The sequence below is a fragment of the Erigeron canadensis genome, chromosome 5, assembly GCF_010389155.1.
Source record: "Erigeron canadensis isolate Cc75 chromosome 5, C_canadensis_v1, whole genome shotgun sequence".
NCBI classification, from domain to species: Eukaryota; Viridiplantae; Streptophyta; class Magnoliopsida; order Asterales; family Asteraceae; genus Erigeron; species Erigeron canadensis.
In genome coordinates, this window is record NC_057765.1 from 27,649,449 (window position 1) to 27,673,288 (window position 23,840).

Consider the following 23,840-nt stretch of genomic DNA (forward strand, 5'->3'; position numbering starts at 1 on the left):
CCCTATAATAATAGTGTATGCACTCAACTATTGAAGCTTCCTCAAAACAATGATCTCCGAGTTGGAAAGTTGGAAGGACCAAACAGAAACTTTTTATAGGACGATGTTTCATTGAGAAAGCTCCACACATGGTAAACAGTGTGTAAACCAAAGAAAGACGAAGCCTCAAGGATTGTTCCTTGAGCTGATGTGACAAAATTGATGAGGAGTGACGCATGTCATCATTGGAAGTGGTCTTGGTATGCAATACCGCCATATCTATTTTGTTATGTACATGACAAATACCAACATATATGGATGTGTATTGATAAGGTCTGCAAAAAAATTTCTCCCTAAACGAAATGATACCATCTATCTGTAATCGAAATTTAAGTAAGTCGTCTGTTTAGTGACGTTGACTCTAGATATTTGAGCTTCTAATACCCAACACACCATGTTGGATATTTTAGCGATATCAATGTTCCATGGTGATATTGGATTTAACTTATCGCATGGTTGATCTTAAGATTCGCTTAATTGGGTTAGGTGATGTGGGAGTACGGATCTGATTATGTATATTAAGATAGTTGCGTATTGACGGTTTGGTTTATATTATTCAATTTGATATTATAAGTTTACTTTTAAACTTTTAATATCATGTATCTAATGTAATATATTAAATTTATGTTGGAAAGTTGTATTTCAACAAGTGTTATATAATATTAAGCCGTTCCTTTCGTTGGTATATATATCCACGCATGCTAAATATTTGATATAGAAATAGAAGTGTGGAACCGTCTTTTGGACGTGAAGAGGGATACCGCACAAGTTTGTGTAGAAACCGTCATTTGAAAAGAATGAGACTTACCCATAGAATTTCTTGTGTGGGAAATTTTCGTCCGCTTCCTTTTCTTTCATTCGCACAAAAGCGCAAACTATCTACTAATTTTGGTACAATATTTCTCAATGGATCAAAATCTAATTCTTAAATGGGAAACGTTCAAACATTCAGGTGTACCTCCAAATAGTTTGCTTTGAAAGATACTAGATTTTTATCCTACGAAAAACGCGGGTAAGTTATTAAAAATCTTTTTTAATAAATTAATATAAAATTAAATTTGAGAAAGAAAGTAGTTAGTATTAATGAGACCTAATATTTACATAATTAGTAATTAAATTTAAAAAAGTATATTCAAAACTTTTAAAATTTTGAACAATTTTGACAAAAATATAGTATTTTCGAAGTTTGAAGATGATCATTATCATCATATGTCTTACTTTATAAATGTTGAAACCCATTTTGCTTGCAAAGATTACAAGATCATACCCGTCCCTAATAATGTTGAAACCCATTTTGAAATTGGAAAAAAAAATGCACATAGAATAAGTGAAACATGATAGAAATAACTACAATCATCCAAAAAGAAGCTGAAATGACAACAAAAACAACAATTAGCAGTTTAGCACAATAACTAAAAAAGAGAAGAAGTCATTATAATTACATTGATGGGATTAACATGCTATAATGACGACCACGTTAGGCAATCAGCCAAAACAAAAGTCACTATGATAACTAAACTATAATGGAACAAATATCAAATGTTTCATTCATTTGTTTGGAACTCTTTACAATGCACCAGAATATAAATCTACATAACTAAAATAAAAATGAATATATCAATAGCACATAAATTTCAGAGAAACTTTATCCTGTAACAGACAAATTTTAATGTAATTTTCAGGGTACATTAGAGTAACATATACTAATCTTACACTAAAACCATTCATAATCATGTACACGATAACAGCCAATGGCAATGCTATGCTAAAAAGCTCGAGGTGGATCAAATACGGCTTGATCATATGTGGGAAACAATCCTTATAAATCAAAAGTGAAGATCATATTAACCTTGATAGTGCCATCAGCTGCAACTAGAGACCTCATAATTGACTCCCAACCACATAGCCAGCTTGTTGTAATTTAATCCTAAATGCAAAAAGCACATATACACGATAAAAATAATCGATCAACAATAATATGTAAAGTAAACATATGTATATAACCATTCCTTACAAACACTCTTAGAATTTGTGGATAGTGCACCGTACCTAATCACAAATGTCTAGCAAAGAACTAAATACAAAAACAAATTAATTTGAACTAAACCAATAAAAGCAAACCAGCTTTGCCAGCATTGAATATAATGATTGATGCCTTCAAAAACAAAATGTCTTAGCAGGGAACTATTTGAGAAAACAAAAACATAGTAGTATATGTTTTTGAACACCATGGAGCATAAAAACACCATTAACACACCATGAAACCTTCTACAACATGGGCAGTTTTAGCTCGTGACAGTCCTACAAACAATTTTTATGCTACCATGAGCAATCTTGTTTGGCTTGAAGGACTGGTTACTTCAAGAAATATAAATTTACCATAAGTATATTAAATGTGTATTCACCGAGAATATTGTGAAATAGTGAAACTAATCGTAATCAAACATTTACGACATCTCATAAGTAAGGAGAAGATACTTGCCTAATGTTCATGTCCATGCCCATGTTCATCTTCATTGCCACATAGAGTATCTAAATATGACTGTTCAAAAAGGTAAAGCACTTTCAAACACCCTTTTATACATAACTAATGATGATTATATAATCATTTCAAAAATTCATTATTTAAACATACACCCGCCTATTATCATCACTCGCATCCCGATATCAAGCATTTTGTTCCCTAACTTTAAAAATCAAAATATGAGAAAACTAAAATTCTGGATTTCAAAAAGGGATCAAAATTTGTACCAAGTTTTGTTGCTGCAGATGGGGGTGGCGGTGTAGATGGAAATGGCGGTGACAAAGATGGTGATGGCAGATCGTTCACATCCAACCTCTAACATTCATATGTTTTTAGCCAAATTAAGACCACCACCGCCATGTTTACGTTACGGCATATACAATTATGAACAATCCAACTTATGGAAAATAATGAAGCTACCTGACAGCACAAGAGGTCAAGAGTAGTTGAGTCGGAGGCTGCAACTTGACCCTGCTGCAAATTCTTTACTGGCTGATTAGAAGCCCATTTTATTCCAATCTACTCAACATCTATCTGGCTAGTTACCATCATTGAAACAACCACATATAAAAATCCACATTATTATATAACCCTAAAAAAATATTAGTCAAAAACATTACAAAGCTCATAAAATTTATATAAAAAACAATAGCTCGTAAATATTACCAAAATAAAACACGGCAAGACAACGATGTGATGGGGTGGGCGGATGCAGATGCAGCGCCGAATCCGAGTGGATGCAAAAAAGGAGATTCCATTGAATATTCCATGTTGATCCGAGAAGAAAAAAATATTATGGTGGAGGTGTGGTCATGGTGGCGAAGAGTAGGGGGTAGGGTTGGAGGCTGTGTTGTGGGGGGGGGGGGGGGGGAGGCGGGTGTATAAGGTTTGTGCTGCAGTGCAAATTGTGAGGGTGTATAAGGTCCAAGGGTAATTAGGGTATTTCAAAGGCATAATTTACCTTTCTAGAAAATAAGCCATTTGCTTTATAAGGGTATTAAGATAGTCAATTTACAAACATCTTTTCCAATAATACAAAAGAAAAAGAACACTATATTACATCTGTTACCAAATCACAAACAAACATTTGTAAAAGCTTCCCACACTTGATACTTGTAATGATTAATCACTGCAGTACTTTGAGGCAAATCCGTGAATGTGAACCCTTTCTGTAAATGGAAATGGTGCACCACATTCATTAGGGTCGTGTCAAGTGCATCGGGTCTAATGATTGAGAACCAACAAGTTCAATTAATACAAATGAAAATCATTACTCATTAACAATTTGCAAAGAAATACATCAAGATCTACCTAGTTGAGTTCCATCAAGCAAGAAATATCTGAAATACATAGTATCCCGATATACTAACCTCAATGTCTCGAATCTTAATAGTCTTCATCATTCCTTTCAAGCCTTTGTTTGCTGATGGAGGCCGCCTCTTTTGAACTCGGAATAGTTGCAAAAGAAAAAATTCAGAACTTAAGACGACAAGCTATCCCTTTTGAACCAAGCATTGCATCTCGGGTGAACCTGATATTTCCTCAGGAATTAACTCGTTAAACATGTTATTACCAAGGTCTAATGGGGTAAGTGAAAACTGTAAAATGCAGCTGCCAAGTTCAATAGGGACAGAAAACTCGAGTTTTTCAAACAAAAAAAAATGTTCCAAGTATATTCGTATATCTATAAGACTTCGGCTAGTAAATCTCTTTGACCAACACCATAAGACCCACTTGTAATTTGCAAATCCACATTGCATTATCGCAGAATAACAATACCATTTCAACCCAATATATCAACACAACCCAATAACATAAAATGAATCCATTTAGTTGTCCAGAAGAGAAAATCGTCAACTCATTTATATTTCTTATTACAATTCATAAAAATAAACTTCAAGTTGTCTCACCAACTCTTTGGCATTTGGAGAAGAGACAATAATCCATCAAGCAAATGGGGAGATAAAGCCTTCACCAACAACTTAATCTATAAAATACAGCAAATGGTAACTGGTAACCCTCTACATTCAGCAAATGCGCCCATGAAGCACTTATTCAAGAACTCCATAGCCACTTGGAAAAATGCAAGAACCAAATATGACTATATTTTTCAAAGATTCCAAATCTTCAAGCAAAAATAAATTTCAGTTCAAAGGTATTAGAATGGCATAACTAAACACAGGCTTTTCACATAGGTTATAAAAACACCTTTTTATAAGTCGATGTTTGGAAAAACGATGAGTATATGAGTCAAAGAGAAGGATTACCTTTTTATGAGCTTTAATGTCACTTTTGAAAGACAGTCCTTTATCACCTTCCACCATTTGGCTTTGCCTCTCAAGTTTGAAGACCATGTGCATATATTAAAGGGAATTGCACTTAAATGAGTTTTCCTTTTGACTTGATTCATGGCTTCAAGAAACGAAAAAAATATCGATAGCAAAAAGGTAGAAGTATAAATACCATTAAAATGTTCTATTGTATATGCTATCAATTTGAGGAGCTCACTTGAGGAAACCATGAAGAAGGGTTATCAAACAGAATTCAGACTATGTAAGTCCAGACTCTTTATATCTATTCTAAATTCGGGCCATTTCCATCAATATTCATATGTATTATAAATTATGTTCTAATTCCTAACCAAAACCTTAATACCATATTCCATTGACTAAAAATTAAATTCTGCAAAACTTTGAGTGTCACCCCTTGTCTATTTCACTCCATCCCAAACTCTTATTAAGGACATTCAAGATTTTTTCATCAATATTAATGCACCCCACTCCACACCAGATACCTATTTCACCAATGTCTAAAAGTCCCAAAATAACACAAAATCCAATAATCCACATTTCCTCCTTTTGTACGGAAACCAAGATGATGATCTTACTTAATTCTTATCCAATTTACTAAAAATGATTTTATTAAACTTACTCGCGGTTTTCCGCGGGATAAAAATCTACTGACCATGTAGCCTTTTTAATCTACTAACCCGGTGCTTGTCGACCAGCTCATCTCATCATATGGAAAATATTGAAATAACATTAACTACACCAAAACATAGTAAAATTAAGTACAACAGTAATCACAAAACTGGTGTTTGTCGACTTATCGACTTTTGTACTCACCACAACCAGCCACTCAATAGTCTTCCTTGCATTACCGTTTTGGAATCATTACTCTCTCTTGCATCATCGTTAGTAGTCGTTTTCCCATAAGTCCTTTGCTTACCCCCCTGCATGCCATAAAATACACAAGTCCAATTGCAATTCTTGTCCATTATATGCCAACCAAACACATGGACTGAACAAAGCCATACCTATGGATTGACCTCGCATTATTTGTCATTTAATTTTAACATCGCACTACCCTGCCCTCTTTATACTCTAACGGGCTCATTGGCGAGCACTCTCTGAAAATGAGCAAGAAGTTCTTTAGCTTGACAACATACCAGGGCCCGTTTCTTTATCTTCAATTGTTGACCCATCAGTCTTCTCGGCGTGAAGAGTCATAACCGGTTCCTGAAAAGTGAACAATCTAGTTGGATAACAAAAACATATAGCATATACAATCGAACCATAGTATATTGATTATAGAAAAGCTACTCACTTGAGAATCTACGGTCAAATTGAGCTTCATTTCTAGTTTCTCTTTTCGAAGCTGCAATCTCTTTTTGAAGTTTCATATTCTCTCATCCACATACAAGCATTTCTTTGAGCATCATTGAACACCTAAAAAACATATAATCAAACAAATGACACTCAAATTACCAAACTCAATAAATTCGCATTTTGCCAAACAAATCTGAAATATTCATCCTTCTAAAAGTAGTAGTTCCCTGGTAGTTAATAACTTTCATGTTTCAACAAACCTTGTCGACTGTTGTGTTATGTCTGCAAACAACATTTGCAGTTCCAATATCACCCCTAGTTCAGAACTTCACACCTTCCTTAGTGATATAGATAACAACTACAAACAACAAACAATAACATTAGAATCTATATTCAGTTCTAATCTAAAACAGTCCATACCACAATCAGTAACTATTACATGTATTCAATTTATAGCATGAATAAAGTCATCAAGATTCAATTTATAAACTCATTGATTTGAGAAAAATATATTAAAAACTTACTAATCTCAAAGCAACCTTCAAGCTTGGTGACACATATTTTAACACCATCCCGAACCAGAACTTCAATGACCCACTCAGCCTCACAAAAATTACACACACCATTAGTGAAGAAACCGAATCAAAGCAAACAAACACTCCCATTAGAAGAATACCCAAAACACAACATTAGTCCAATTTTTTGATTTTGTATAGACTATAGAAAAGCCAAATCAAGTTCTGTCTCAATTTGGGTCCGCTCCAATTTTTAATTTCTATCCAAATCCAGTAATACTCCTTTTAATTATGTCCAATATGAAGTTTATGATGCATCTAACACAACCCACAACTTTATAATTGCAAAAAATAAATTGAAAAGTCACAAACCTCATCTCTTAATGTGCATCAGACCTTGTACTCTTTACATTCTATATGCAATCTACAACCTTTAACAAGAATTAAGATAACCATCCAAGTAAAATTTACTTGGTTAAACCACAATCCCTAAGCAGCCATCCATCAAGTTCATCCTCCAACTTGTGAGCTAATTGAAACTTGGAAATTCTGACACAAAAATCCATGTCCTTCAAACCTGCAAAATAAAAGAAGTATAATGAAACGCCCAACTTTTTTTTTTTTTATAAAAACATTGTTTAACAAGATAAACATATATGTTCTTATGAATACATGTGTGTACAATAGGTCCCAGACTCTTGAACAAACTAAAAATAGTCAATCTACCCTAGCTGCAGTCTTTCAACAACTTATAAGTTATATATAAATCAGATATAGACTTTAAAACAAGGACCATTAGAAGGTAGACTTCTTCCCCTTTCCGTAGACAGCTCATTCGTCAAAAACCGAGTTACCGTTTGAAAGTTGTGACCATTTTAAGTTCAATTAAAATACTAGCAAACTGTTCCAACGGGCTGTTTTGTGACTCAGTTTTGACTCGCTTAAACACATCCGTATTCCGCAAATACTATACCATTTGAAAGAGCTATAACCGTACTTTAAAGACCCGTTTTTGGTTTCAACTAAAACATTATACACAAATAGTTACGGCCCTTCAAAAACTGCTCAGACTCACTTTTGGTTGCTGAAAATTCAGCAACTGCTATGCTGTTAAAAATCAGCATCAGCTAGCTGTTTTACGACCCACTTTAAACCACTTTTCCTTGGCCAAACCTAGACATATCTTATACTGTTTTGAAGCCCTCAGAGTCTACTTTCCAGCCCCGTAAGCCACTTTGACCAGAACTGAACCGTTTTAAAGATACAGGCCTTCAAAGTTGACCGAAAAGTCATTTTTAAAATTTTCCCCCAAAATGGACGACGACTCCCAAAACGACTAAAACTCAACTTTAAAACACCAAAATGTCCAGAATTCAATAAATTACTATATGAGACGTGATTGAACCTTTAGTTCCAAAATTCGGACTCAAATAGAGCAAATGGGTCAACTACACATTTTATGACATAACAAGACTTTGACTAGATATATTTTCATTTAACGACGACTACTTTTTTTTCCACAGAGGTGCAGATCATATTTACTCGATATTTAGGACATGCTTGACTCAAAACTAACCTTTAAGCTCATGGGATGACCAGAATGGGTCATTTACCCAACTAGCGTACAAAACGGGTAAAAGACAACACATCTTTTAACTACAAGTCCACCATCCCTTGACCATAATTATACATATTCTTTTGCAAAATGACACAACATAAGCCCATACATTAGATATAAAAACATTGTTGTATCCCAACCATTTCTAACAAACCACAAACTGACTCAACGGTACATTACTAGTTAAATCTTTTCTTTTATGGGTGGTTTACTTCAAGTGATGCATCAACTCGGCAATTTAAAGAAACTTACAATATATATAATCCAATTAAATCCACACTAAGCTTCCATATCTTCTTTTCCTTATTATTTCTTAACACCCGAGCAACTTGCACCCGCCTATTAAAATAAAACAACTAGGAGGGAGTAAGCACAAAGCTTAGTGAGCAATATAAGCATTAAGCAAGTAACTTAACAACATCTTATCAATGGCAAACATAGGGATTTACAACTCTTATCTTGCAACGGATCCGTGCATATGCAACATATAACAACTTAGCACATAACAACTTTAATCTAGCAATAAAGCTAGAATATCCCTATGATGCAAACAACTCTTATGGTTAGTCACAACACATGTAACATAACTATCATATGACTATATGACACCTCGGGGTCTTATAGTCTCAACTTGATTGTCCCATGACTATATGACACCTCAGGGTTATATAGTCATTGAACTTGTCTAATTTCCACATTACTCACCTTTTTACGACCAATAGCAATAATCATCAAAAATGCTTCCAACTCGTCACCTATACACATTAGCATATAAAATCATCAATAGAAACACATTAACAACTTTTTGTAATCAATTCAACTCTAATAACTCAATAAGACCACTTTGACTTTTAAAGCCAAACGGTCACATATTACTACTAGTTTATTTATCGTCTGTTCTATCGATTCTTTAACTATCCTTCTACTTTATTCACGTTGATAACATCATAACCAACTTCCTAACATCACTTTTTATCCATGTTGGACTCATTTGACCAGTTTGACTTTTAAGGTCATACTTCACCATTTAGTTACCAAGGCCGGTCCCTATAGCCTCGTCGATGGCCTCATCGATGGCTCTTCGACAACGAAGCTATAGGGTGTAACCTCGTCGACGGAGAAATTTTCAACACGAGTCGATACAACGAAGAGCAAAGACGAGGGGGAGCAGAGGGAAAAGGACAAAACAGAAAAAATAAAAACTTTTTTTTTTAAATTTCAAATGCAACGGTCGAGTTAATTTTTTTTTTTTTTTTTTTATTTCTTCCTTCAATATATACTATCTTTGAATCCATTCAATACATCATTCATCACACCATTTCAAAATATCATTCACAAAACCATTCCACAAAACCATTCCATAACCACTCCATTTCAAAATGCCGAGGCAATTGTGGACCGAAGCCAACATAGGAAGGCAACTGCAGTGAAGGCAAATCAACATGGGAAGTGAAATGCCCAGAACACGACAAGTGGTGGGCGAATGAAACGGTTCACCGTGGAATCGGGAAAATGTCAATCAAAGATGATGAAGAGTAATCGTAGCTTTATTATCTATTTCGTGTTTTAATGATGTACTGTACTTTTTTAATTATGTATTGTAATGTTTTAATTATGTATTGTAATGTTTTAATTATGTATTGTAATGTTTAATTTTAAATAAATGTTGAATTATTAATATTTTGTTTAAGTATAGAATAAAAAAAATTAAAAGTGTGGAAGAGGGGTTATAGGGAGTGATTGTGGAAGAGGTGGTTGAAGAGAGAGAAAAACTGATGTGACAGTGTGGAAAAGGTGTGGAAGAGGGAAGAATAAGGATGTTATAGGGAGAGGCCTAACAATAGCTATAATTCAACTTATGTAATTTCTACCAAAACAAATCTTTACTTTAGGATTAATACATATAAATGAACTTGTTCAACCCACTACAACCATGGTTTAAAAACCCTTTTATTCAATTTCATCTTTTACATAATCATAATCACTAACTAAAATTATCCTCTTTTATAAATTCATTTCCATAATCTAATTTATTGGTTTCTAGATGTTTAATAACATCATAGGAACAAAACCCTTGAATTAATTTGATTAGTTTCATCATTCCAATCCAAAATCACCAAAACTCTAACTTTTTAAATCAATAAATCAAGAACACATACATACCTTTGATTATGGATTAATTTAACACTTGAAATAGAATTAAAGAGGACGATTGAGGCTTGAAATCAGCCGTGTTCTTGCTATTCTTTCTTTCTTTCTCTCCTGTTCATTCTTTTCTACCGAAGGAAGTCTTTTGAGATAGGGGGGAAAGTGGGACGGTTGTTATCAGCCCATATTGCCACGTTTCATTTATTTAAATGGGTATTTACACTGAGTCCCTCCAATCTTATCTATTTAAAACATTCGTTACTTAAAACATAAGTCCCGACACTTAAAATATCCGACTTTTAAAGAATACGGTCTATACCGTATACACCATTACCTATCGTTTCTAAAATAATAACATAATCATTTAATAATTGTAACAATAATATTATAATCATTGTTAAAGTACCTTAAAACTATGGGATGTTACATATAAACAAAATTTAAATCTTTTATAAATAAAAACTAAAAGCCAGATGTCTAATAAATATATAAAAACTTAAAAAAATCGTAACCCATATATATATAAACGGTGATCATCGATGATGATCCAAACCCAGAACTAATATGTATACATATATACAAAAACCAAATCATAACACTCAAATCTATACAAAACCGTATTAGATCTATACATATATACAGAAACAAACCTGCATATCCTTTTGAGTTCACAAAGATAGATCCCCATCAACCGATTGCTGCATATTTTAATTATGATTTATGAATTTGTTTTTGTTTAAAAGAAGAAATCAAAGTTTAGTGTAAGAAGGAGAGATATAAAAAATTATTTAGAAATATGAAAATGTGATATCTAATAGATAGATAGTGTTCTCTTTCTCTATCCATTCTCCCACATTCTTTCCACATTCTCTCCCAGTTCACTATCCCGCCTATTTTCATTTTCAATACCATCTTCAATTTCAAAAATCAATCCCCCTTATATCCCGCCCAATTCACCTCCAACATACACCACTTACACCTCAAAAAACACACGAAAATCATCAGCCATGACGTCATAGATCCGATGTGGCGAGGTTGTGAGCTTGACAACTAAACTTTTTCTAATACCGGAGCAACCCTCCTTTAGTATGTAAAGAGGGATTATACGATTCTGGTTTCAATCCAAGTTATCATTCATTTGTTGATCGGCTACAGGATTCACACGAAATATACGATATTTACGGGATCAAATCAATACGTATTTTTAACATATCCCCAACACACCCTTCTATCACTTTCCCTTGCATTTGACATTCATCGGACCAAAAACTAATTTCGTATACCACAAACCATCGAAATATGTTTGTATGATAAATTTTTCTGAACATACATTTTCAAATTAAAAAAACACCAATCGTTGAAAAATGAAAAGACATCTTTTCAAGAATTATTTTTCTTAGAAGTTCTATTATCTGTAGTATTGTATCATATGTGATGTTAATTCAAGAACCATTTTTTATTACAAAACCGGAAAATTGTTAAATTAAAGGTTAGATCATATAGCTTTTAAGTTCATTTAGATGTAAATTAATTAAAGATCAAAAGATAATAAAATTTGAACATCGCTGTGGAGAATGAAAAGAAATACGAGTCTAAATGTGTATATTGAGTCTATTTATAGTACACTCAAATAATATTAGGAGTGGCACATTCATTTTTAATATAGTGTGTTTTTATATTCCGAAAGAAATAAGACTTCAATTAGTTGGAGTCGTGGTTTTACCCAGATCATGAGTTTGACTCTTCTTAGTAATGCATCTTGTGGATTTTTCTTTTGAATCAACTGAACGTCTCATGTTCCATATCTTAGTAATGCATCTTGTGGGTTTTTCCTTTAAATTAACTGAACGACTCATGTTCCATATATTATTATATTATAGAGTATGTACATGGTTTTACCGTTATATGGTAAGGTGTCTTCTAACTTCAAATACAAGGTAAAAAAAAGTGAAATATTAGCAAATGATGACTAGGAGTATCGAATAATCTATTATCTATAATCTATAATATCTACTATAATTTACATTTATAGTCTATAACCTATAATATTTTATAAAAGAGAAACCTCCCTCCCAAAATTTCAAAAGATACATTGATGTATTTAAACTACCCCTCTCCTATTTATTAATTTAAATATTTTCACGTAATATACCTATGATACCTTTAATGAAATAATTTTACTAACATAAATCCTCCAACCCTTAGAAATAATTATAATATCTTCTTTAACATCGACTACCTTTACATTCGTCATCATTGTCGCCCCATCACACGTCACCGCCATCACAACATGTCGTACCCACCGCCGCCACCGCCACCGCCATCAACACCGTACATCTTCGCGTTACACGTACATATGACTCGTAAAAATGAATGAATAAATTAATAACAAACAAAATAAAGTATTGAAGGTGCACGTGATCTTATCCACTTGGATTAACATTTAACCTGGCCTTAATTCTCCCCCATTTCATTATCCAAACCGTCACAATTCATCATCACATCTTTCTCGTTTCTCCTCATTTTAAAACCCATCCAACCAAACCCTTTCCCAATTCTCATCATCAATTCCCAAATCCCATTCCCTTTCCATTTCTCGGATTTTTTCACAACAATGATCGGCGTTACAAACACAAACACCACCAATTCCGGCTCCAAAAAACGACACCGTATCACCACCACAAACAACAACACCAATCCATCATCAACCCTGACGACGTCATCATCTTCTTCAATTCGCAGATCCAATTCTCGCCATTCTATCATTACACCTTATGTTTCTAATGGATTTAACGATCCTTCCACCGCTGACGTCATCCTCCGTCTCTACCTCGATCAATCCTCCCCCTTTCATGATTCCGAACATCAAATCTCTCATGATTCTTCGTCTGATGAGTTTCAGATTTATCTGCACTCGCGTGTCCTCACGCGCTCTAAGTATTTCTCCGCCCTTTTGTCCGACCGCTGGAAAAAAGATGACTCAGGTTACAACTTTTTACATATATTTATACATATACATACATATTGATATACATACAATACATATTTATATACATATATTTTTTATAGATGTGTGTATTAATGTGTATATTGTTATATTGTATATTAAATAGTAAAGTTAGATACTGGAACTGATAAACAGTGATCAATACTACAGGTGAAATTGATTATTATAGGTTTAATTTAGCTGTGACGTCATCTACCGGATCGGTTAATAGTTATGTTAGTGTGCTTCAACTGTTATATAGTAATGATCTATCGAGTGCTATCGATAAAGTATCGACGGCACTCGAGTTATTGCCGATAGCTTTAGAATTGTTGTATGAGGAGTGTGTAACTGCTTGTGTGAGGTATTTAGAAGCGGTTCCGTGGAGTGAGGAAGAAGAGAGGATAGTGTTGAGTTTGATTCCTTTGTTAAGAGAAGAGGAGAGTTCGGAACTGTTGGCTAGGGTTTCACCTCCAAAATCGGATTTATCGGAGGAAATGTTGCATGGATTGATACTGACTGCGATTAATTATCATCCGAATATGGCGTTTGCGAAGGCGTTTGTTGCGAAGTTATTGAGGGATTTCTCCAGTAGGGAGTCTGCGAGGAGAGTGTTGGATAAGTCGTTTGAGACTAGTTTGAAGGTTGTTAAGGAGTCTTTGGAGGAGTATTCTAGTCCAGATTTTAGAGGAGATCATAATGAGACGGAAGCAATACAAAGGTTGAATTTGCATACGGCGATGACTAATGGGAGGCATTTGTTGTGGCTGATTGAAAGGATGATTGAGCTGAGAGTGGCGGATACGGCTGTTAAGGAGTGGAGTGAACAATCTGCGTTTACTGCTGATTTGCAGAGGGCGTTTAGGGATGATGCGTGGAGGAATATTGTTCCTGGTCTTCCTGCTGTTGTTTTGAGGTGTACTTGCAAGCTTGCCAATGCAGTTTCTGCTGGTGTAATTTTGGCTTCTAGACAGGTTTGTTTTATCACATTTGTCGTTTTTTTTCTATACTTGTTGGTTTATACATCTAGGATTTTGCCTGTCTTTAGTAAATATATACACCTGACTACCAAATGTTGTGCAATTGGTACTCTCTTGCTTTTAATATGATTAAGCTGAGCTCACTTCATGTAGGATTTAGTGTTTTTATCCCATTCCTAGTATGGTTAAAGTTTCTCGAGGAAAGAAAGCTATTACTTGGACTTCGACGAATTATAGGAAGAGAATTTAGTAGAATGTAAGGACTAAGGAGTGATATATTGTTTGGTGAATCTTGTTTTAAATCTCTGATATTGTTTTTAATTTAGTTGTAGAATTGTAACAACTAACATGTATTCCAGTCCACGTGATTGCGAATATGAAATTATGAATACTAGTTCAGTTTATACTTAAGCATGTACATGAAGGAATAAGAAGACAAATAGGAAGGATTGTTATCTCCTGTTCAAACTTCTCATATTGGAAACAGCATTTATAGAATCTACAACATATCCATCTTGCATAGTTGCATTTACTTAGTAATCCGTCTGTTACAAAGTCAGAACACATTTAATAGTTTTTATATATATATATACTTAATTCCTTATGCATGTACATGAAGGGTTTATAAGACAAAGGGTAGGAGAACAAACTGAGTGCCGCCCCTCGTCCAATGACCCTAGCAAAACGATCACTCTACTTTCGATTTGGAAATAGTTTTTTTTCCCAGGATGTGAACCAGTGTATGTGTGTTTCTGTGATCACCTACTCATTTGGTGTTACACATGTTCCCATTTTCCGTGTGTGTATTATAGAACCCTGTAGGCTTTTATGCAAACTGCATAATGCTAGCACATAATAGCCTACTCCTACGAAAGATATGTTTCACTTCCATGATACCCGTTTATCTTTCAGCAATTATTTTTCAATAAAGCATAAAGTGATTAGTTGCTAAGCTTCTTTCTTTAGATCTCATGAGTATTAAAGTTGCCATTGATATATAGTTCAGTACATTAGAGCTGCCTATTGTGATGGTGTATGAGTGTATCTATATAGTATATCTAATGTACTTTATGCAAAAACATATTTATATTGACATAAACTATTTATGAAAATCCCCTGTTTTATGATGAATTTGAGTACAGTCGGGTTCTGAACATGTTACACGTTTCATGAAACATGTCACACGTCACCTTGAAACTAACAATCAGAAAGGCAAAGTTAGTGATCCCAGTGTCTGTACTACTCTGTTTTTCATCTGTTGAGTTGCAGGTTAGGATGAAGCTCGTGAAAGATTGGCTGCCAGTGTTGATAGTATGCAAAGACAATGTCACGCCAATGCTTATTAATAATAAATCACTCTATCTAGAACTGGAAGAAACATTTTTAAAGATCATATCGACTCTGCCCATGTCTGAAGCCCAAGAATTGCTGCAACTGTGTCTCAGTTTCTCAACTAGAAATGTGGAAGACTGCCCTCATTTAGTCTCGGCATTCACCACCTGGTTTCGCCGTGCCAACTGTCAATTACAAGGTGATAACCAACTTCCTTGAGCGTTACCAAGCCTAAATTGGTGCTCTATTCCCATGAAGTTATAACTTAAAGGTATACTAAACATTTTGTTTGGAACTTTGTCCCTTGTACATACAAGTGCTTTGTTGTGTATGTAAATTATCGTGAAAAATTAGTCCTTGTCTTAGTAAATTTTGGAGTAATTGGCGTCAGTCATTCTCAAGATTTGTTAAAAAGGGTTGGTCGTGAAGTCCGTTTTTCAACTATAGAACCGGATGGTTTGAAAGCATGATGTTGAGGTTTAGAAATTATAATCAGGATTACTAATCTGATAGAGGTTACACCACGAGCTGCTTGGGTAACAACTCAAATTAGGTAGTTGAAGAGATGTAGTCTAATTAGGTATGGTTGAAGAGATGTAGTCTTTAGAACATCAGGTGTGGATGTAGGATGCAAAACCATCTAGAGTGTCATCTCAACGTCATATCAGCTTTCATCATTTTATCAGTTTTAAGCAGTTATGGACTCAGAACCACCCAGAATGCAAAACACTACTTTTCTTATTTATTTAAATATATCACATATATTATTTCTCTAATTATGTTTTATTTAGTAGTATACTAAATTACTAATAAAAAGATTGTAATAGTAAACCTTATATTACATGAATAATGAACCTAGAAAATTACTCTTTGTCATTGCCGTCTTCGTTGCTGTTCACGTAGTTACACTTCATCGCTTGCTTTTGGAGTGCAGGCATGATCTTGAGTGGTTTTCCGAAATAGCCTTCTATGATTTACTTTTTATTATTGTGAACAGTAAAAATCTTGTATATGGATAGAAAAGACTTTTCTTATGGACAAGTAAAGAGTAAAATGGGAAGTGTGCATCGGCGGAACTTGAACGACGGTACTGGAGGGGTCAAATTTTTTTTTGGGGGTTTAGGTTTTCTCTTTTCTGTATCTATGTTTTGCTTCTGGGGGTTAAAAAGACAAAAAAAAATTATTTACCCTTAAATAATATATAATTGCTAAATATGGTCCAAAATGTTGGAGGGACCAAAACCCCCCTTTTGTCCTTCATATCTTCCGCCACTGTCAAGTGTGTCAATGCCGATTGTCACCTACAGGGTCGGGGTGAATCGTCCATATCGTATGCTCTTAGAATGGGTAAAAAATGCGCCGTGCCAACTTGCATACACTTTCCTGTCCATTTTGTAAATGTTGAACATTAATTCAGAATTTTTGGCGATAGTTAAGTTTTTAAATTAGGAACCTGCTTTTGGCGTCTTATTTGGCCACCTTTTTGACGTACTTTTTACTTCATCGTTTAGTGTTTGATCTGGATCGGGTTAAAATGTTACCTCTATAGAGATATTTGTCTGGAACGGGTTAAATTGTTACCTCTACTATTATATCAGTTATTTTGTAGGGCCAAAGATGTTAATGTCTATCTTAATCTTTTGGTGTGCTTGATTTATGGGTATGAGAATAAAGGTATGACTTTAATTTATAGTAAAAGTGTTTTATCAATCGCATTAGCATTGTAAATTGGGTATGTTTTATGTTTAGACTTTAGATATACAACACTAGGATACAAACAAACACACGTATGAACGTTACCAAACAATATATCAAGCTAGTCTTTAGGCCCGTCCATTGAACGGGTAGTCTCAAAATATATAAATTAATGTTTTAAAGAATTAAAGTTAAATAAAAACTAAATAAAATTCAAATAGATAAAGTGCAAATTAAAGAACGAAACATATGAAGATTAACTCCATATCAATATTGATTTCAGTTAACCTAATTTTTTTAATTTATTTTTTGTTGGCAAATTTGTTACTTTTGTTTATAAATCTTTAATAATTAGTTAATTAAAAAATTTGAATAAACAAAGAAAGAAAGATGTCAGATGATGAAAGAGGTGAAGAAAAACAGTTGGATTTTTCAATCTCTTGAAGTTATAACCAAATAAAAATTCTTACCCGTTTTTCTTATGATATATATTTATATGCGTGTCCAAAAAAAAGCCCAAATATTAATATGCAGCATGTTTAGAATAAAAAACCTAAAAACAAATATGCAGATATAGTAGAAATTTTTATAAAAAGTTATAAAAATACATATTAATTCACCAACAAAAATCATCTCGAATGTTTTGATTTTCTTCGGGTTGTTCAAATCCGAAACAGTCCATACATGCACAACACGGAGTCGTAGATAATGGTTAACATGGGTTGGGTTAGGACCTTCAAGATGAACTAACGTGGTCTTATTTTTTGTAGTTGAAAAAAAGCCATGATAAACTCATAATGGACAATAAACTAAATTAAAAAAGATAAATAATAATAATAACATAAGAATTCAATGTCAAATAATAATCTATGTAGTGGTCATCCTTCTAGAAGCTTCGCCAGAAGCGACTGGTCGCTTATGATTGTCGAAAGCGGAAGTGACTTCGCGGGCGTGCATACTTACTTGGTATGATTAAACATGAACAAAATATATATACAAAAAAAACTTTTTTTGTTTATTGAGTAAGTCGAACATTTTATTTATTTATTTATTTTTTAAAAGAATTCGTGAGGTAGTTGAACTTTTTTTTTTTTTAAAAATCCGTGAGAGTTTTTTCTATAACTTAATTAAAAGAGAGGAATAATATTAATAACATAATAATTCAATGTCAAATAATAATGATTAAACATGAACAAGATATATAAAAAAACCTTTTTTTGTTTGTTAAGTCAAACTTTTTTTTTTTAGAAATTCGAGAGGTAATCGAACTTTTTTTTTTTTTGTTGTTGAGAATTTGGGAGGGTTTTTTCTTACGTTGTATATATATAATAATTTTTGGGAGAGTTTTAAGGATAAAAAGAATTGTTTTTTTTATTTTTTAATAGAATATAGGTCGGCATAGAAAATTTTTAAAAAATATAGAAAAATAGAAGATTAATCAGGATGAAAATTAGGCTCAAAGAAGGCCTAGAAATTTATTTAAAAATATAGAAAAATAAAGGATTAATTAGGATGAAGAATTAGACTTAAGGATGGAGATTAGAGGTGTCAAGTGTACCTCTAACCTTCACTTTTAGTTGTAATAATATATAATATAGAAAAAATAGATATAGATTTCACAAACAAATGAGACATGTGTATAAGGTTTTTTTTGAAATTCGAGTTGGGTTAATGATAAATCTTGATTATATTTGTTGGGTTATTAAATAAACAACATAACGAATTCGAGGTTAATAGTTTCACAAGTGAATTTTTTTACTAAATAGATCTTGATTATAATTAAACAAATGATAAATCTTGATTATATTGGTTGGTTCCAAAGAAAGCCAAAGTGATTTTTTGTTCAATTCAAAATACATCAAATCCCTCGATAAAAACCTAAAAAGAACAAAGAAGAATACGGTTGAAAGCTAAGCCTCCCTGGTAAAGGTATAGAATTACGTGTAACACAAACATGAATGGAAACTTTGATTGCATTGAGGCATTCTACTATATTGTCTTGACGTTGGATAAGATGGCAGGGATATTTTTTCCCTAATAAAGAGATAGGGACCACCGCTTCACTAGTCTACCACCAACATCATCGTCTTTCCCTTTCTCCGAAGTTAAAAACTTAAAAATCACAAACTTAATAAACTACCACAAATCTCCTTCCTAATCGCAAATACGAGTTGGTACCCACACATTGCGGCGGTGATGACGGCAATGAATGGTGCTAGTGGCAGTGATGGTAACGATATGGTTATTAATCTAAAAGTAATTGACGTAAATGATAGTTTAATTATTTTATGGTCAAGGGATGTATCTTTTGTAAATAAATTTATTAAAAATAATATAGAGATATAAGGTTGAAAATACTTAAATTAATTAATAAAGAAAATAGATATTTTGGATAAATATGGGTGTAAACTATTTTAGAGATATATTAGGTAGATTTAGTGTGTGTTAAGAATGTGTTGAAAATTAATGGTATTTTAAAGGTATAGAGTTGAAAAGAGGGGAGAGTAATTTGTTTATTTATACGAGCATGGTACCCGCGCAATGCGGCGGCAGTAGTGGGGAAGGCGGTATCTTTTTTCATATATATTTTTTATTTTAATTTTTTTATTATTTTAGTTTTTTATTTTCTATAGATTGTATTTAATTATAAGTTATAAGTGAAAATAATTTAGAGCTAATGTGGGATTGTGGGGTAAATTTTTGTATGACAACTAATATTTTTATTTATTTATCACTTGCTCATTTTATTTGATTTTTTTTGCCAAATAAATATTGATGTGGATTTAGTTGTTAAAAAATATATGTAATTCAAGTTTTAGAATTCAAAAACGCACTTGATTTTTTTTTCCCAATTATGTTGTAATACATATAATAAAGAGTTAATTACTGAAATGGTACCTCACGTTTGCGCCATATTACTGGTTTCATGCATTTCCTTTCGAAATTACGCTGATCATACCCAACGTATACAAATCTCCACTTAGACCATACTGGAGGCTAACGCCGTCAGCTGACCGTTAAAACCTCCCCCACGTGACTTGCACGTGAGGGGTAAATATGTAATATCACGTTTCCTAATTACTGAAATGGTACCTAACGTTTGCATGATATTGCTGGTTTCATACCTATATGTTTCTTAATTACTTAAATGGTACATAATGTTTAGTTATTAATTTTTTTATATATTTTTTAATTTGTTTTATTTTTCTTTTATAAAGATTCTCCAAAACTTGTTATAATTAAATGAAAATAGTCAAAATGCACCTATAATCCACTAAAAAATAATACCAAATAGTTATTTCATAACAAAATATAAGTTTTAAAGTTCACGAATAACCAAAAATAGTAATAAAGTATCATAAAAATAATTTTTTTAAAAAATTATATTTTCTTTTTTAAAAATTTCGGAAATACCGCAACGGTAATACCAGAAATATCAGCCGGTATTTACAGGTATTTAAAACATTGCTTTAAGCTTCGTGTCACAGTAAATACTGATTTGTATTTCTAGTATTACCATTGCAGTATTTCCGGAAGTTTTCAAAAAAAAAAATTTCCTCGCAAATTTTTTTAAAATTGTTTTATGATACTTTATTGCTATTTTTGGTTATTCGTGAACTTTAAAACTTATATTTTGTTATGAAATAGCTATTTGGTATTATTTTTGAGTGGATTATAAGTGTATTATGACTATTTTCATTAAATTGTAACAAGTTTTGGAGAATTTTTATAAAAGAAAAATAAAACAAATGAAAAAAATAAAAATAATATAATAACTAAACATTAGGTACCATTTAAGTAATTAAGAAACATATAGATATGAAACCAGCAATATCGTGCAAACGTTAGGTACCATTTCAGTAATTAGGAAACGCGATATTACATATGTACCCCTCACGTGCAAGTCACGTGGGGGAGGTTTTAATGGCCAGCTGACGATGTTAGCCTCCAGTATGGTCCGAGTGGAGATTTGCATACGTTGGGTATGATCAGCGTAATTTCGAAAGGAAAGGTATGAAACCAGTAATATGGCGCAAACGTGAGGTACCATTTCAGTAATTAACTCTATAATAATAAAAGATTGAAAAGATATTTAGTCATCATTCAATAATATTTTTTAAATACATTTATTAGATATTTGCCTTTAATGGTTTAAGACTTTAAAAAATAACAAATATTATCTATTTATTATATTAGAGCTAATGTGAGATCTCTTATATAAATAAAACAAAATTGTTTATATAACTTTTTTTCTTATGTGGCATGCTAACATTTCCCCTTAAGCTATTTTCTACAAATTTATGATGTCATAATTAATTTTTCTTTATTTTTTCATGTTAGGCCTTATGTTATCTCTTTTTAAATATTATTTATATAACCTTGTTAATATGAAAAATGATTAATTGTATTCTAGCTCTTTATTTTTAATTCTATTTCTACCATAATTGATTTATGGTAGTTAGTTTTATTTTTTTTATCACCTAATAGGTTTTATATGTTAATGTTCATCTTTACAAATATGTTGCAATCTGCATATCAAAAATTATAATTTATCGACAACAAATTATAAATTACATACAACAATAACAACAACAGTACCCAATCCGGCAAGACCCGGGTTTAGGGAAGTTAGAATTTAGTCAGCCTTACCTCCACACGAAGGTAGATAGACTACTTCCAAAAGGATCTCCGACCAAAAAGGTGCAAAAGATAAAGAGTGTAAAAAGTTTAGTAACCATACATGTCGGTCGAGTCGTCTGACTACATTATCACAATTAAAGAAGAATAACAAACACCACATAACACACTTTAGCGTAAAATGGACAATACATAGTAAAAAAAACATTTAAACCTATTAAACACCAACTGTTTAAGCAAGTTTATAGACTTAAGTTCAAAGGGGGCGAATCTAGCTTAGGAAGGTTGAAAGGTTTAATAAGGCTTGCTGGAGATTTCCAACTGGTGTGAGATTAAAGAGGTAATCGCACGCCACCAAGCTTATATGAGGGTGTTTGTGTGTGTTTCAATATGCCTTGAATGAGATTCAAGACGAGGTATTAATAGAGGTTTAAGGAAGGATTTAGACTTGGTCCAAAAACCATGATGCCATGGCTGCAGGAAGCCGTTGAGTGGTGTGTCGCCTAGTGGAACAAACTCTTGTCTTCATTTAGACAGTGTAAAAGAAGTACGGAGAGTGTCAGATAGACGTCATGATATTGTTGTAGCATACAGACTAGATTTCGTAGGCTAGAGGGTGGTAGCCTAAATAGGTTGTTTGTTTAAGCAAGTAGCCTAAGGATTAAGTTACGTAAATCCTTAACCAAGACGTAGCCTACGCTATCACCAACATACAGATGTAATAAACATGTCCATTTGCATACAACTAAACAGAGATCCAACAATTACGAGCGGTATGTGCAAGACTCCCCTAAATCCCCTTCCAACAAGCCAAAGAAGCAAATAGGGTTCAACCAGACATACATACAACTCTCCTAAACTACATACATAATTTTTTTTTTTTTAACCTTTTAATTATGCGGTCCGGGTTGAACCCGAGTTAATTAGCTAGTAACTTTTTGTTTGACAACTACGAGTAATATTTTTGTTTATTTATCACTTGCTCATTTGATTTGATGTTTATTTTTGCCAAATAAATATTGATGTGGATTTAGTTGTTATAAAATATATATAATTCAAGTTTTTGAATTCAAAAAGAGATTTCTATTTTTAAAATTTTTTTTTTCAATTATGTTGTAATACATATAATAAAATTTTGAAAAGATATTTAGTGATCATTTGATAATATTTTATAATACATTTATTAGATATTAGCCTTTGGATAAAGATCCTCTAAAGTTATTTATAACTTTATTGGTAAAGTTGTTAATCCTAACCCTTGAATTAAAATCAAGGGTCAAGATTCAAAGATGATCTTTGAATCTTGACCTTTGATTTCAATCCAAAGATCAAGATACCTTAACTTTACTAGTAATGTTGAAATCAATTTTAGAGAATCCCCATCCAAAAATCCTTAGCCTTTAATGGTCTAAGGGTTTAAAAAATAACATATATTATCTACTTATTATAATATTACCGTTTATAAAAATATTATCGTACAATAGACGAGTTTAATCTAGTTTTATATATATATATATATATATATAAAAGCAAACTATAGATATTAAATTATACTTAATTATATATCTATCTTATAATATTTTTAACACTCTCTCTCATTTATCATAAAATTTTTATACACAAATCCATAATTCTACTCTTAATTAATTAATTTACACCATCAATTCATATCTTCCAAAATGTTCCAACTACCCTCTTACATCAATTACTTACACCCACAGTCACCAACAGTCTGCCACCATTAAATCGTCGCCGTA

At 32.7% G+C, this 23,840-nt stretch overlaps 1 protein-coding gene and 1 long non-coding RNA gene across 2 annotated transcripts; one reads left to right on the forward strand and one right to left on the reverse strand.

Moving 5' to 3' along the window:
• Positions 1-3,939: 3,939 nt before the first annotated feature.
• Positions 3,940-5,986, reverse strand: LOC122598878. The gene is made up of 5 exons (XR_006323768.1): positions 5,880-5,986; positions 5,689-5,795; positions 4,831-4,975; positions 4,474-4,550; positions 3,940-4,094 (listed from the first exon to the last, which is right to left on the reverse strand). It is a non-coding gene; the product is annotated as an uncharacterized LOC122598878 (long non-coding RNA).
• A 6,949-nt stretch (positions 5,987-12,935) lies between these two features.
• Positions 12,936-16,526, forward strand: LOC122599101 (BTB/POZ domain-containing protein At1g63850-like). The gene is made up of 3 exons (XM_043771562.1): positions 12,936-13,436; positions 13,610-14,412; positions 15,688-16,526. Exons 1-3 carry the CDS (start codon positions 13,067-13,069, stop codon positions 15,967-15,969), a joined length of 1,455 nt encoding a protein of 484 aa, XP_043627497.1. The 5' UTR covers positions 12,936-13,066; the 3' UTR covers positions 15,970-16,526.
• The last annotated feature ends 7,314 nt before the right edge of the window (positions 16,527-23,840 follow it).

Coding starts and splice junctions, on each gene's coding strand:
- LOC122599101 (XM_043771562.1), top strand. CDS start 13,067: ATGATCGGCGTTACAAACACAAACACCACCAATTCCGGCTCCAAAAAA. Junction 13,437..13,609: donor CTGGAAAAAAGATGACTCAG/GTTACAACTTTT, acceptor TCAATACTACAG/GTGAAATTGATTATTATAGG. Junction 14,413..15,687: donor TAATTTTGGCTTCTAGACAG/GTTTGTTTTATC, acceptor GTTGAGTTGCAG/GTTAGGATGAAGCTCGTGAA.